Source organism: Nyctereutes procyonoides, unplaced genomic scaffold (genome assembly GCF_905146905.1).
Source record: "Nyctereutes procyonoides isolate TBG_1078 unplaced genomic scaffold, NYPRO_anot_genome, whole genome shotgun sequence".
Classification (NCBI taxonomy): domain Eukaryota; kingdom Metazoa; phylum Chordata; class Mammalia; order Carnivora; family Canidae; genus Nyctereutes; species Nyctereutes procyonoides.
In genome coordinates, this window is record NW_026575047.1 from 27194625 (window position 1) to 27210229 (window position 15605).

Consider the following 15605-nt stretch of genomic DNA (forward strand, 5'->3'; position numbering starts at 1 on the left):
ATACAATTAAAACATCTGGCTAGATCATATTAGAGTCAACTGTACATAAAGGTGAAACCAACCATTCTTGGTCAGTTTTAAGGATATGATTTATAATAACTGCTTCTCAAAGCTAAGAAAAACTCTCATTAGGTATGTTCTCTCCACTGCCTGTCGGTAGTGCTGTGTTCACATCATATAGCTAGATAATAAAACCTAGAATAAAGTCTCAAAACAGTAAACTTTGTTGGCTAAACAGTGTTACGTCAAGTTGGACATTTAATTTTTTTTAAAAGATTTCATTTACTTATTCATGAGAGATACAGAGAGACCGAGACATAGGCAGAGGGAGAACCAGGCTCCCTGCAGAGAGACTGGGATCACGGCTTGAGCCAAAGGCCAAACGCTCAACCACTGAGCCACCCAGGTGTCCCTGGACATTTAATTCTATTCAGTGACTAAACTAGGTTTTCAAGGGTGCCTGTGTGGCTCAGTTGGCTGAGTCTAATTCTTGGTTTCAGCTCAGGTCTTAATCTTAGGGTCCTGGGATGAAGCCCTGCCTTGCTCTGCATTCAGTGCATAGTCTGCTAGGGGTTTCTCTCCTTCTGCCCCTCCCCACTTGCTGTCTTTAAAACAAATGAATAAATCTTAAAAAAAAAAAAATGAGTTTTTCAGCTAGGATGTCATCAAGTAACAAAAAATGTATTCGAACAGCCTTGAGCAATGACAAGAATTTATTGGCTTATTTCAGTAAAAATTAGAGGTAAGTAGCTATCAGAGCTGTACCACTATTCTGTAAGTCTTCCCAACTTGCCCTCCTCCATGTGATGGCACCGTCCTCAGGCTCATTTTCATGGAATAAAATGGCTGGAACAGCTCCAGGCAGGACTCCCATCTGCACACATGTTGTCCAAAGCAGGAGAGCACATCTGTGTGCCATCATTCCTAGCAGGTTTCCTGGGACCTACTTTTATCACAAGCCCATAGATCAGTCACTGTGGCCATGGGATAGAATGTGTTGATTAGCATTAATCCAGATCCCTGAAATCACGTGAGTTACTATGCAAACTAAAGACTATCAGGCAGAGGGGGAAGGGAACAGTGGAGGGCGGCTGGGTGTTAACAGCTGTCTTATACACCAAGTCAATACACTAGCAATTGAACAAAAAAGACATTTGGCCTCCCTCCATTTTCTGTATTGCTACTACATAGCTGAATAGGAAAGCAGAACTAAATAAATGATTTCAAGGTGCAGAAGAAAGACAAGAATATTAAGAATTGCATGTAAGGAAAAAAATACAATGAAATCTTCAAGCTTCACTAATGACTACAAGTCTTGTTTTTTTTGTTTTGTTTTTTTCCTTCAGTTCTCTGGATTTCCCCTTCACATGCCCTATTCTGAACTGAAGCCTTTAATTGAAGCAGTGTATAGCACCGGAGTACATAATATTGATGTTCCTAATGTTGAATTTGCTTTAGCTGTATATATCCACCCATACCCCAAAAATGTTTTGTCTGTCTGGATTTATGTTGCCTCCCTTATACGCAACAGGTAATTTTTTCATTGTATACTTTTTTTATCATGTAAAAACTGTAAGGTATGAGGATATTTTTAAGTGATCCTGATCACATAAATTATTTGTAAATAATGAAATAAAACTATCATTTTCAAAATAAGTTTATATTTAGTAGTCTGTCTTGTCTCTTGCCACTCTGACCCCACATTCCATTGAGGCTTCCCAGAGTTCCCCCTCACAGGTACCTCTGGGGGTCTTTATACGCTTCCCATCCCCCTCCAAGTCCTGAGTGGAGGGGGTGGGGATGGCTGCTCTTGTCCATAGGCTCTGGGTCTCCAGGGAGGCTAGGAGCTGCCCAGAGCCCATCTCCTGGCCAGACCCAGCTGGTGGGATGAGGGGTTGGCCCCTATTCTGGTGCAGGTTTACAAGCTCTATAAAGGTACAGTGCCTACCACTGGCCCCCCCTTCCCATTCCCCCAATAAAAAGCACAAGATAGGGTCAGGCTGCCTCCAGAGTTGGGTGGGGACAGAGACATCAGGCAGCCTGGGACGGAAATGTAAAGGTGAAAATAAAAGATTTATCAAGTTATGACTGATTGTGTCATAAAAAAAATAAAAAAAAAAAAAACGTGGGCACCCCACATCTATGCCTTTGTACTTACCTTCTACTTGGAATGCCCTCCTTCTTTGCCTGTCCAACAGAATACCCATCATACTTTTAAGACCCAGCAAAATAACACAACTTCTCTGGGGGAAGCAGGAACAATTTTGCATTATAGAATTAACACCAAACATCTCGTAAGACCTTATCCTTTAGAAATACTGAACAAACATGCACATGTACACAAATGTGCCCATATATATCTCACACAATCCTATTGAAACAATATAGTATTGGGAGGGGGGTATGTTTAAACATCCCCCAAAGGAAAGTCATTTAAAAAACTAAGACATTGCTATGGACTAAATGTTTGTGTCTCCCACAAAATTCCTACCTTGAAACCCAAATCCCTTATGTAATGGTATTTGGAGATGGGTCCTTTGGGAGGCAATTCGGTATGAGAGTGGAGGCCTGGTGTTGGGATGAATGCTACTGTAAAAATACAGTAGAGAGCTTGCTTACTTTCTTCAGGCCATGTGTGGATACAATGAGAAGACGGCCCTCTGCAAATCAGAAAGCAAGCCCTCACCAGAAACCAGATCTGCCAGCACCTTACCCCTGACTTCTCAGCATCCAGATATAACAGAAGTCAATGTTTGTTGTTTAAGCTACCCAGTGTATAGTATTCTGTTATAGCAGCCCAAACAGATTAAGACAAACACAGGTACTACCACACTAAGTCACTAAAAGGTATTAAATCTATGTGCTGACATGGAAAAATGTACACAAAATAGAAATACATAAAGCAGGGTTTCTTAACAGAGGCACTACTGACATTCTGGGCCAAGTAATTTTTTGCTATGGAGGGCTGACCTGACCTGTTCATTAGAGGATGTTTAGCAGCATCCTTGACCTCTACCCACTACATGTCATTTGCATCCTTTCCCTCTGCCAAACTGTGATGACCAAAAATGTTTCCATACATTGTCTATTGTCCTCTAGGGATAAACTGACTCCAGCTGAGAACATAGCTGGAATACGATCTCACTTAAAAAAACAAACAAAAAAAACCCATAAAGCCAGAGGGACCAAATTAGGCAAAAACTTTCACCTTTTACTTTATTCCCTTAAGCCATCCTCTATCAGATTAAATTATAATTAGGGGTTGGCATGCCTCTGATACCTCAATTAGGGACTCTTCAAGAGAGAGAGCTCAAGGACTGACCTGTAAGAGTCATTACCAGGCAATACCTCGTCATTACAGAGTACCATGCATGGACAAGTTACTTAACCTTTCTGCTATTTATTTTCCCCATATACAGAATCAAAATGATCACACTCCTTCCTTCCTCTCACAGTTTAATAAAGTCAGTATATGTAAGTATAAGGTACTTAGAACACTGCCCAGCACTGAGCACCTGATGTCTGTCAGGCACCCCAAGGCAGTTCACGTAACTTGTGTTTTATTCTAAGAATGAATAATTCCAATAACTCACTAAATCAATCACAAATCCCACGACAAATTTAAACAAAGTATTTGGGGAGTTCCTGGGTGGCTCAGCGGTTTAGTGCCTCCCTTTGGTCCAGGGCGTGATCCTGGAGTCCTGAGATCAAGTTCCACATCAGGTTCTCTTCATGGAGCCTCCTTCTCCCTCTGCCTGTGTCTCTACCTTTCTCTCTCTCTCTCTCTCATGAATAAATAAAATCTTTAAAAATAAATAAAATAAACCAAGTATTTGTAGTGTTTCATCAAAGACTAACTATACCCTGAAGTTAGTGTATCAAAATTAAGTATAAATTATGTCGTCTGTCTCCCCATGCAACTAGAAGGAGAGGAAGAGTAGAGAGTAGTGAGTCTCCACATGATGATGTGCAGTCAGTGTAGTCCAAGACTGCCAGGTCTTATTTAATGGTTTGCTAATATCAAGTAGCATAGGACAAAGCAAAAAGGAGACACCTCAATCACCTGGTACCCCTGAGGAAATTAGCTGCTCAAATTAATTAATTTAAAAGAGTAACATTTAAGTCAACTCCTGAAACACTACTGAGTCATTATAAGAATTTCTCGCCCCAATATATTATAGTGTTTTGTGACTACAGGGAGGATAAACTTGAGTCCTCCCTCACCTGATAACTCAGGGCCAGGAGTATAGATGAGTAATTTTACTTACAATTCATGTAAATACAGATAAGATAAAGCATGGGGATGGTTGGACTCACTCAGAAAAATCCTTGTAGCTTGTTTTCTTGAAATAGTCCCTGATATGAATTTTTCAAATACACTTTATTGAACACTTAAGGAAACAAACACAGTAACTACAGGACAATCAACCTTACAAAATGAAACTTCAGACTGTAAGCGCTCCCTAAGCTTGTATTTCCTTTCAAGTTCTGTAAGGAAATCAAGAAATCATTCCTTCACATCAGGTTCCCTGCATGGAGCCTGCTTCTCCCTCCGCCTATGTCTCTGCCTCTCTCTCTCTGTGTCTCTCGTGAATAAATAAAATCTTTAAAAAAAAAAAAAAGGGAAAAAGAAAAAATTATTTCTTACTTTGTGCTTAGGCCAGACTTTTGAAGGAGAAGGCTAGGTGCCACAGTCCCACAAAAGGCAAGACTATTTACACCTAAGAGGTACAAGCTCTGAAGGTAAGATAGTCTGCTCACACAGCTGCCTTGTCCCACACACAAGAAACATTTTCCAAGTGTCAATTATGACAGGAGGTACAACTTCAGGAGGGCCATCCGAGAGCAGCCTCCACCCAACTCCATCTCCCCTGGAGTGTTTAATTAAAATATTAGTTGAGACTTAAAACGGGATGGAGTCTCCTTGTTCATATTCTCATCAGATGATTATTTTTTCACCTTTATTATTATTTTTTTTTAATTTATGAGAGAACAGAGAGAGAGGCAGAGACACAGGCAGAGGAAGAAGCAGGCTCCATGCAGGAAGCCCGACGTGAGACTCGATCCTGGGTCTCCAGGATCAGGCCCCGGGCTGAAGGCGGCACTAAACTGCAGAGCCACCCAGGCTGCCCCTCTTTGTTCATCTTTAGACAGCTCTGTCTAAAACAAAGTCTTCTGCCTGAACTGAAACTTGTCTATCATATGTACCTTTCCTACTCTTCCTATCCCTCAATGAAACAAACAAAAGAATACCTGGGACCACAAGTAACAAGACTGCAAGATTAACTCGTCTTCCACAGCCTTGCATGCATTTCCAAAAGTAGATGGCATACTGCTGACTCTTTTTTTCAGGACATAAAATTATATATAGCATTATGTAAAACTGACTCAATATGTGCCTTTCTGAATGATACGTCCCCACTCCCACTGTCTTTTCACACAGCAATGAAGAAAGGCATACACATTCAAACTCTGACTATTGCATAATTAATTTCAAAAAAGGCAATTCAACTCAACAAAATTAGGTATCTAAAACTGCCAGTATCATGATTTCATGGGAGCTCAAAAGAAAATATTTAGTCCTATTTTACACTAATATAATCCTGAATTGAGGTTTCTAATGAAATCAAAACACCAAAAAATTTATTTGGTAAAGTCCTCAAAGTAGGTTTTATTGATACATTTCTTCAAATGATTGTGGAATTTTTAAAAATCCCTCCCAAATTTGACAATTTAGGGACAGTGGCAGGAACCAAGAGTATTTGAAGAAGAGTATTTGAAGAAAGCAAATACAAATACATTGGTACTTTGCCAGCTCACTGAGCTAACACCAAGAAGCCAATTTATTCTATTTTCTTAAAGAACCTTATATGTGGGTATGTTTGAATTGGCCCTCTGAGAATTGTTCAAATAAAGGAAACATTATGGAAAAAAGACTGGTTTTCAAATGTGCAATCTCTGAAAATAAAACTTCAAAAATGTATGTTTGAAAAGATCTGCAAAGCTTGGTACAGTGTTTATATATAAAGAGAACCAATAATCCCCATTGACTTTAAAACTCAATCTAAAAAATACTTTAAATGGCATGGCATTAGTGACATTCTTTTCAAAGCATTCCATTTAAAAGAAAACTGATAAAACTGTTCTCACCCTCATTAAAAGATCTAATCCCTTTCTAAAACAAAAATATGATTTGCAAGAGAAACAACACTGTACAATTGACTGGTAAATTAAGATTTCTGAGACTGTAAGAAATGGGGCCAAAACAAGTCACACTCAAAAAAGGATGGTTAACACAAGAAATGTGCTATAAGTAAAGTGCATGAAAGGAAGCCTGCTCAGCTAAATGAAGTAGACAAAGGTCAGGAGTCAAGGGTCATTCGCCAGAGCGGCAGCAGGCTCGAAAACCACACTGCAAATTCTGGCATCCGCTGGCGGTATCAGCATGAGGACCTGTATAAAAACAGAAAAGTGTGAAAGGAGGAAATTTCTTAGAGATCACATGAAAGAGCTAAGACATTTGACTTTTTTTTACTAGCAATACATTTGTAACACAGAAGTAAAATGTCCCAATGAGTGTATAAAAATTAGACACAAAAATAGCCAACAGCAGCTCTACTGGTCCAAAAGCTAAATGAAAGAAGAGAAAGAAACGATTTTTTGGCAACAATCTTACAAAACAAAAACCTAAGACAAAAAGATAACTCACAGAAACAAGACTGCCAGGCTTACTTAACAGATTTCTTATACTCCAAACATCTTTACTAAAAATATACTTTAGACAAAAACAGCTGGGCCCTCCATAGATCAGCTAAAGAATCCAGTATTGAGAGCAATTACAAAAATATTACAGTCAAAACTTGAAAAAAATTATAAAGACATAGAGTGAATTATGTTTTCCATATTTTTATTTATAACATCTGCAGCTGAAATAAATGGCTAGGGTTAAGTGAAATTATCTTCTAGCATTAAGTATATAATGAATGATTAGCTAAATAAACAAACCTAAGACATAATAAAAATTGTGATTCAATAATTAAAGAAGAATGCAACTCTATGGAATAACTGACATTTTATCCCATTCACATTATGCTGCCCAGACACTAGATAAAAGATCCATTAGGGAACACAGCTGAGAATTAGGAAATATCAAAGAAGAGATATTGCACATAAGCAAATGTTAAGTTCTCTGAATGAATCACAGTTTTCATAAAGGCAGGCAAATGTGCAAAAGGATGTTTTAACCATACCAAAGCCTTTCAGTATGTATGCACCATGAACAAATTAAGAGCAGCTGATTCCTTTTCTACTCATCAATTAGAAACAAAATCCTTGCATTTGTGATATGTATGAATCATACAAAAAGTACATGAAGTATAATTTTATAGGCTATGTCAAATGGATTATAACTGAAAAATCAGAGTTTAACTCAGAAGCTATTTTAAATGAGCTTTGTTTTTTAAAGTAGCAGTCCACTGGAAAAGAAGGCATCTGTGTTAATACCATCCTAACGAAATGGCTATTTGCAATGAAATGCACAAAACACTTATTTCTCAGAATTGTTCCCTGTATTCCTGAAGTGGCACACACAAAATACTAAGGGCAGGCTTCTTAGGGTATATAATCATTGAAATATAATGTTCATGTATTTCAATAAAGAAATGATAATATATCTTTAAGTAAAAAAAGAAACTAATGAACTTTACAAGCATATGTAGGACTGCAATAGGTTAGGACTTCATTTAATTTCAAAAATGTATGTTTAATTTTAAAATAGATGTGATGCCTGGGATATGGGGAGCAGGTATGGGAGTGGGCAATGGAAGAAAACTGGCCACACTTTTTATAACTGCCAAACCAAATATTACATGAGGCTTCATTAAATTCTATGTTTATATGTTTAAAATTTTCCATAACAAAAAGCTTAAAATTTCAAATATAAAGCCAAATTACCACAAGCCCATTTTTATTTAATCAAAATTAAAATCTATTTTTAAAATGAAAACTGAATGTGTCAAATATTTAAAATTCACAAAGTAGTATTTGTCATTAGGTTTCCTTAAAATAAAACTCAAGGTTAGTCATCTTAACCAAAATCAAAGTAGAATGTCCTAGTACATATCATATTTATTAGAAATGTCCTCATAAGGAACCCTGTAGTTTGAAACTACTCCCCCACTGTCAACCTTTGGACCAGGTTTTCCTTTCTAAGCATATTTTCAGCTTTTTCCCTACACACTACTCAACCCTCCATGCCAACTCTTCTTAGCTTGCCTTTCTGCACTGCTTAAACTGGTTCCTGCTCTGACAATCACCTAGTGTCCTTCTTCAAGACCAAATACCCTGCCTGACAGTCCCTGGATGAAATGCTTGAACTGGTGGATTTGACAAAAATGTATTTCTCAGTATGGAATTCTACTCCAAATTTTTAAAAAGGGAGAAGAGGAAAGAGACATGGAGATTTTTAGACAATTTTCTAACTAAAACTCCCTAAAATACTTTAAAATTTCTATATTCCTATTTTTTAAAATGACAGAGAGATAAGGAAGAAACCTTTACACTGAATTCAACTATGACCTGGGAAAAATCCTAAGCGATGGCTGAAAGCAATTCAAGTGAAGTATGCTACTAGTTTTAAGGCAGGAAATACAAGGGAGCCTCAAAGGAGCCAACAGGACCAAGGAAGCTATTCTAGAGATTCCTATCTTTCTAAATATTCACACAGCTAGTCACCATCCTCCCCAAAAGATAGGCTCAGCAACCTCAGAGCCACCCTGGCCACTTGGTCTCAAAGTCTAAAGGATGGTAATAGGGGTAACAGGAAAACAAAAATGTAGGAATAAAATCAGGTGTCCCATATTAGGTTGAAAGTAACCCAATCCTGCTCATCTATCAACATCTTATTAATATCACAAAACAAATTCCTCACAATGATATAAAATATGACCCCTCTTCAGATATGCACAAGAATATCTGAGTTTTTAAGTATAGAGTGAAGAGAGGGAATTAATACATCAGTGTTTTCAAATCTGACAGTAGGATCTATCTAGAGAAGTCTATGAGGATTTAAACAGTAACTATGCTACTATCTCAAAACTACAATTCCACCTGAAGGTTGATTACAGACCAGGTGCGTCTGATCCTAAGAGTCAGAAACAGTGAGGGAGATTTTACTCTATTAAAGGACAAAGCAAAAGTGAAGACAACCACTGTTTTTAATGTAGGTTAGTCTCATATTGTAGAGAACAGCAATTTCCAAAGCACAAAAATTGTAAGCAATGTTAACAGTGAGACTTCGGTGTCACAGAAGGACTGCTGAGAACAGGGAGTCAGTGGACAACAGAAAGGGAGGAGGCATTGGACAGGAACAGGGCTACACTCTCTCATAGGTTATCTGCCCAGGATCTCCAGCACACAGCTGCGCTTCCAGACACTGACAACTCAAAAGGCCATTCCCTTTCAGTATCTGACTCATCACCTGCAAATGTCTACCTCAGAGAATAGAAAATTCAAGTGGTTCTAATACTTGAGGGCTAAATTACATTAAAGAATAAGAAAGAAAATAGGAAAATAAAATTAGCATAATCATTAAATGTTTAAAGGCACGGTAAAAATAAATTTGTAAGAAAGCATTTTTTAAATATTACATAAAAAGAGTTATAATGTTAACTATAAGTTATTTTCCCAAATTTTTATTATTGATTTGTTTTTCCTGAATTTTAAGTATATTATTTATGCTGTATATCTGCACTTACCTTCACTTACCTTTAATTCCTCTTTAACTTAAATTAGAAACATAAGAGAGCAAATCATCTGAGACTGTGTCACCTCCAGAACTATGAACTAATCTATCTTAATTCATAAATTATACAGACATTGAAATGCAAATCAGTACAAAAAGTTTATTTGCTATCATTGTTCAAGTGTTCTTCAGAGCTCCAAAACTGTGTGACTCCATTTAACACTTCTTAAATGACAAAGAAGTTTTCAATCTTATGGCAAAGAAGACTTTCCATTTTTAAATCTTAACTTTATCAATCAAATAACAAATTTAAATGTAATGAGGAATCATAAAGAATAAAACTGGCATTTTTTAATCAGTGCTTAGTACAGTATCTTGCTCACAGTAGATATTATTTGAATATCTGATACTAACTCCTCTCCTCTAAAATCTCTGCTAGCACTTAGGAAACAGGTCATTCTGCTTTACTTACCTATCATTCATTTTTTACTTAATGAATATTGTTTACCAGTATTTACTTCTTTTAGTTAGAAATCTAGGAGCTAAGTATACTAAGCTTTTTTTGACAAATATATTTTTAGTTAAGTATGACTCAAATATTTAAAATATAGTTTGTCCCTAAATATGCTCCCTATTATTCTAAGACTATGTATAAAACATTTTAACTACTTTCAGAAAAAAAATAAAAAGAAGAAGAAGAAGGGGGCCCCTTAAGCAGTCATTAAATATTTATTATACAAATGGAGCTGTAGTAAAAGATACTGGGATCAATTGATTCATCTTGAAAACTGGATACAATGCCACTTTATTCTAATACTTCTTAGGTTGTCCATATGTCCTTTTAAGGAAAAAACTCTATCAGAGTATTGCTTTAAGAGCAAATGGCTGGAACTCTAGAACACAAGTTAATATGACAAGTCGCCTAAACTTTAAAGGATTTCCATTTCCCCAAAATCATGTTTTAAAAAGCTGTAAAGGAGACTTAATATTGAGTTATACAAGCACTGCCAATTTTCTTTCAAATCTTTCAAAGTCAGATATCTTCATTAAAATCCATTTTTTGAAAATTATCACTCATCAAAAAAAAAATGGCATTCAACAAAAGGAATGTAGCAGCTCCTTTGGAACACTTTAATATTTATATATTCCAAACCAGTTAAGATGAAATGAATTCTAATATCCTAACAAAATGCAAAAGGTTTTAAGTATTTAACTTATCCCATCACCTAAATTATTTCAAGAAGTTTTCAAAATTACACAAGCAAAACAAGTAGATCATAAAAATGAACTGAAATCCAATCTCTCCCATCCTGTAACATCTATATACCCAAAAGAGAATCTAATAAATTTGGTCACGACATTTATTCCCACAAGCATAACCTCTGCTGAAATCAATTACAGATCATTCAAGTGCAACATACAAATAAGAGGTTTTTCTTATAAAAATAACTGCTTACCAGTTACTTTTCATAATATGTCCTATAAGCCTTAAGAAGTATAATACTGTCCTACAATGACATGACTGTACATTAAAAAAAAAAAAACCTCCCACCCAAATGCACTGTATCTACAAAAGCAGCAAATGGCTCATGGAAGCAAACTTTATTTTTGTACGCTTAGCAGGTTGCAACTAAAATTATGCTCATCTTCATCATTCCTGGATCATAATACACTGAAAGCCAGAGAGAGTAAAGAGATGCTCCTATTTAGTGTGCTACTTCCAGAACAAGGGAGGTCATCTCCTGAATCACCTATGTGATGACAGAAATAAAAGGGCTGCAATCTCCTGTCACTTTATATGTATTTAAGGAAAACCTAATCTCCAGAAATAGGAATTTGCTAACTTCTCTGCCTACAAATGTGTCATTAAAGAGACCATTCCTCTAGTCTTCCTGATTCCTGTCAATTGTTTTCCCTGAGAGAAACTCAGGTGATCTTGTCATCTTAAGATGACTCAGGCTTTCAAAGAAAACAGTATACGGTGTAAAAAGACAGATACATAAGAGAATCTGAACGATGTAAATGTTTTTCCAATTATAATACAGGGGGTTGATTTGCTTACTAATAACTGAGGAGCAGCTTTTTATGTTTCTAGAAACTTCAGTTTCTATTACTATCAAAATCCCAAAAGGGCACTGTATATACCTTGAAAAAACATGCAGCATGCCCACTACTGGGTAGGGGTAAGTTTAAGAAATAAAACAATTCAAAAAATATTTACCTGATGATTGTTATAACATGTTCAGGAATCAATCTCCAAAATACTGTAGGAATTTTAGTCCTGTCTAAAGCATCTCAGCTTCTTCCCCAATACCACACACACACACACACACACACACACACACACACACACACACACACACACCACCTCAATCTTCCATGAGATTGATTTGAAACCACACCCAGGATCCCCAACAAGTTCGCATTACCAAAGTCTTCTCTTCTCAATTACATTTTTTCAAAGTTTGCTACAAAAAAACTGAGTCATCATATCCCTAAGAAACTGGTATATCTAGAACAACAATACCTCTAAGTTGCTGAGTGCTATATATCTCTCTAAAATAATTTCCCAAAATTTTATAAAAATTTAGTATTTCTACAACTTGCCATTTTAGGATTTATTATGATATATCCCAAAAATCTGGCAGAATATATATTTGAAATACCTATCTGCAAGAAAAACTTACCTTCATAGAAGCTAATTAATGAAAACGTGATTTTTAAATTTTATCAAGTGTAAAGAAATACCTCTGAAAGCAAAACGATTTGGTAATCAGAAATCTAGAAAATTAAACAGAAACCCTAAGAATCATCAGAACTGCCAAAAATTTTTGAATCCATTCCTTCAAAATTATCTCATTAAGAGACATTACCGTTAATGTTGTCACAGTAGTAAAAGTATTCATCATTTAGAGAAGGACATGCCGAAACCAAATCCTGCAGGCCTGCACCAGTTACAGTAAGACAACCGGAGAGATTAAGGTGCTCCAAATAAGGCAGCCCTCCTCCCAGAGTCAAAACCCTGTAAGAAAAGCAATCCAACAATGAGAATGTATTAATCTATGAAAATTTATGTTTTCCTATGGCCTACTGGACCACTATTCATAAATCTTTCAATTTGGTAATGAGGAAATTCAAGAATTTCTATAAAACATGGTCAGCAAACCTCATCCTAAGGCAGCAATACAATTAACTAAGGAAAACTTCCTGTATTTTTCCTAATGACATTCCATAAACAATGAAATTTCTCTTCATAAGAACATTACAGCAACTCTTAGAAGTTCTGAAACTTTTGGAACTGTAATCTTCATTTTCCTACAGGTTGTCTAAGTGAAAATCATCAAGAAAATTCCTGACGAGTTTTGGCAGTTCCTCAGAGTTAGAGAGTTAGCATATGACCCAAAACTTCCTCTCCGGGTATACACCCAAGAGAACTGAGACATATGTTCACATGATAACTTGCAAACAAATGTTCATAGGAACAGCATTCATAATAGTCAAAAAAGTGGAAACAATTCAAATTTCAATTGATTAAAATGAATGGATAAACATTATATAGCCATAAAGTTACTGATACATGTTTCCACATGGAGGAACTTGAAAGCATTTTCACTAAGTGAAAAAGGCCAGACACAAAAGGCTACATATTGCATGACTCTATTTATATAAAATATCCAAAACAGAATAGGTATAGAGACAGAAAGACTGGCAGTTGCCAGGGCCTGGGGCAAAGAGGAATGAGGACTAACCGCTAAAGAGCAGAGGGTTTCCTTATGGTATGATGAAAATGTTTCTGAATTAGTGGATGATGCCAGCCAACCTTGTAAATCTACTAAAACCACTGATCTGTATACTTCGAAAGGATGAATTTAATGGTAGTGAATTACATGTTGGTAAAAATGAAAACCTAATGGCATATCCTAGAAGAATAAAAACATTAATATAAATAGATTATAATGAGAAGTTAGCTAAAATGACAAAGGCAGAGCTGAAAATATCAACAATAAAATTGGGAATATCAGTTTTCTGTACAATATTTAAAGCAATAATACTACAGCAAAAATGTGAAAACTGGAACAGCCTATCTTAAGAGGGATGCCAAGAGACTAACAATACAATAAATTTTGTTTAAAAATTTAACATGATTGTGCAGGTACACAAAAATTAGGAAGTAGGGACGCCTGGGTAGCTCAGCAGTTGGGCCTCTGCCTTCAGCTCAGGGCATGATCCTGCGGTCCTGGGATCGAGTCCCACATTGGCTCACTGTATGGAGCCTGCCTTTCCTCCCTCTGCCTGTGTCTCTCACAAATAAATAAAATCTTGGAGGAAAAAAAAAAAAAAGGAAAATTAGGAAGTAAAGTTAGTAAGTAAAAATATATAAATTATTGAGATATTTTAAAACTATGGAAATATTTATATATTCAGTGAAGGACTGTTGACTAGTAAAGACTAGGAGGGAAGATTTTAAAGTTTTGTAACTGCATGCTTAAAAAATGAAATTTATCTACTGAAAACAACTTATCAGGGCACCTGAGTGGCTCTGTCAGTTGAGTGTCTGACTCTTGATTTCAACTAAGGTCATGATCTCAGGGTTGTGGGATCAAGCCCGTGTCAGCCTCCACACTTAGTAGGAAGTCTGCTTGGGATTCTCTATCTCCCTTGCCCTCTGCCCCTCCCCCACTCTCACATGTACACACTCACTCTAATAAATAAATAAATCTTTAAAAAAATAAATACAACTTATCAAAACCCAAGCCCCAAGAGATTTAAATGCATACTCCCCTTATATTTTGACTAAAAAAAAATTAAATTGATTTTTCTTTTAAATCATAAGTTTCCTTGATCCATGCCTTCAAATTTCAAATTAACACCAGTAAAAGTTCAGAACTTCAGTGGCTTGACTGGGCCACAGCAGCTAAAGACAGTGGTCTTCAAAGGAAGACAATACAATGTTTAAAGTTAATTCTTTTTTTTCTATGAAGTTGAATAGCTCATAGTAAGAAATAAAACAGCTTTTTAAAAGAAGCCTGGTGACACCTGGGTGGCTCAATCAGTGAAACCTTCCACTCCTGATCTCAGCTCAGGTCTTGATCTTAGGGTTGTTGAGTTCAAGTCCCATGCTGGGCTCCATACCTTGGGCATGGAGCCTACTTAAAAAAAAAAAAAAAAAAAAAAAAAAAAAAAGTGGTTTCAGGGCATCTGGGCGGCTCAGTCGGTTGAGTGTACTCTTGGTTTCAGCTCAGATTATGATCTCAGGATCTTCTCTCTCTTTCCCTCTTCCTACCCCTCCCCCTGCTCACAAGCATCAAGTCACTCACTCTAAATAAATAAATACATACATCCATATAATCTTTTTTTAAAAAGATTTATCTATTCACTTTGAGAGAGAGTGCACGAGTCGGTGGGGGGCAGAAAGAGAGACTCTCAAGGAGACTGCCTGCTGAGTGTGGAGTCCAATCTCATGACTCTGAGATCATGACCTGAGCCAAAATCAAGATGCTCAAATGAATGAGCCACCCACGGGCCCCTAAATTAATAAAATATAAAAAAAAAAAAGTGGTCTGAAAGATCTCAGAAGGTATCTCAATGCAGAGACTGCTCCATTTCTTAAAATTTAAGAATTTTCAGCACACAGAAGACAGACTGCATGGAATAGAAAACTTCATATCACAAGTATACTTGAAGAAACCACTTGTGCAGTCACTGCCCTCACTAACCTTAATGGGAAATCAAAGTCAAAAATAAATATGCAAGATTATACAGAACGGTGCTGATGGGGGGGGGGGAGGAAAGTCCAAAAAGGCTTCCTATAAAAAGGGACATTTATTCTTTTTTTAAAAAGATTTTATTTATTTATTCATAA

General features: G+C 36.4%; 2 protein-coding genes across 5 annotated transcripts in view; one reads left to right on the forward strand and one right to left on the reverse strand.

Moving 5' to 3' along the window:
• CC2D2A (coiled-coil and C2 domain containing 2A) overlaps positions 1–5019 on the forward strand; it is a 143294-nt gene extending 138275 nt beyond the window's left edge. For all 3 annotated transcript variants that reach the window (XM_055326646.1, XM_055326647.1, XM_055326648.1), the window contains one exon: positions 1347–5019. In XM_055326646.1, coding sequence (XP_055182621.1) covers positions 1347–1535 — 189 coding nt within the window. In that variant the 3' untranslated portion in view covers positions 1536–5019. The remainder of the gene's footprint in view (positions 1–1346) is intronic.
• A 623-nt stretch (positions 5020–5642) lies between these two features.
• Positions 5643–15605, reverse strand: part of FBXL5 (F-box and leucine rich repeat protein 5) — a 42437-nt gene continuing 32474 nt past the window's right edge. For both annotated transcript variants that reach the window (XM_055326651.1, XM_055326650.1), the window contains exons 10-11: positions 12616–12764; positions 5643–6453 (exon numbers count right to left, since the gene is read on the reverse strand). In XM_055326651.1, coding sequence (XP_055182626.1) covers positions 6377–6453; positions 12616–12764 — 226 coding nt within the window. In that variant the 3' untranslated portion in view covers positions 5643–6376. The remainder of the gene's footprint in view (positions 6454–12615; positions 12765–15605) is intronic.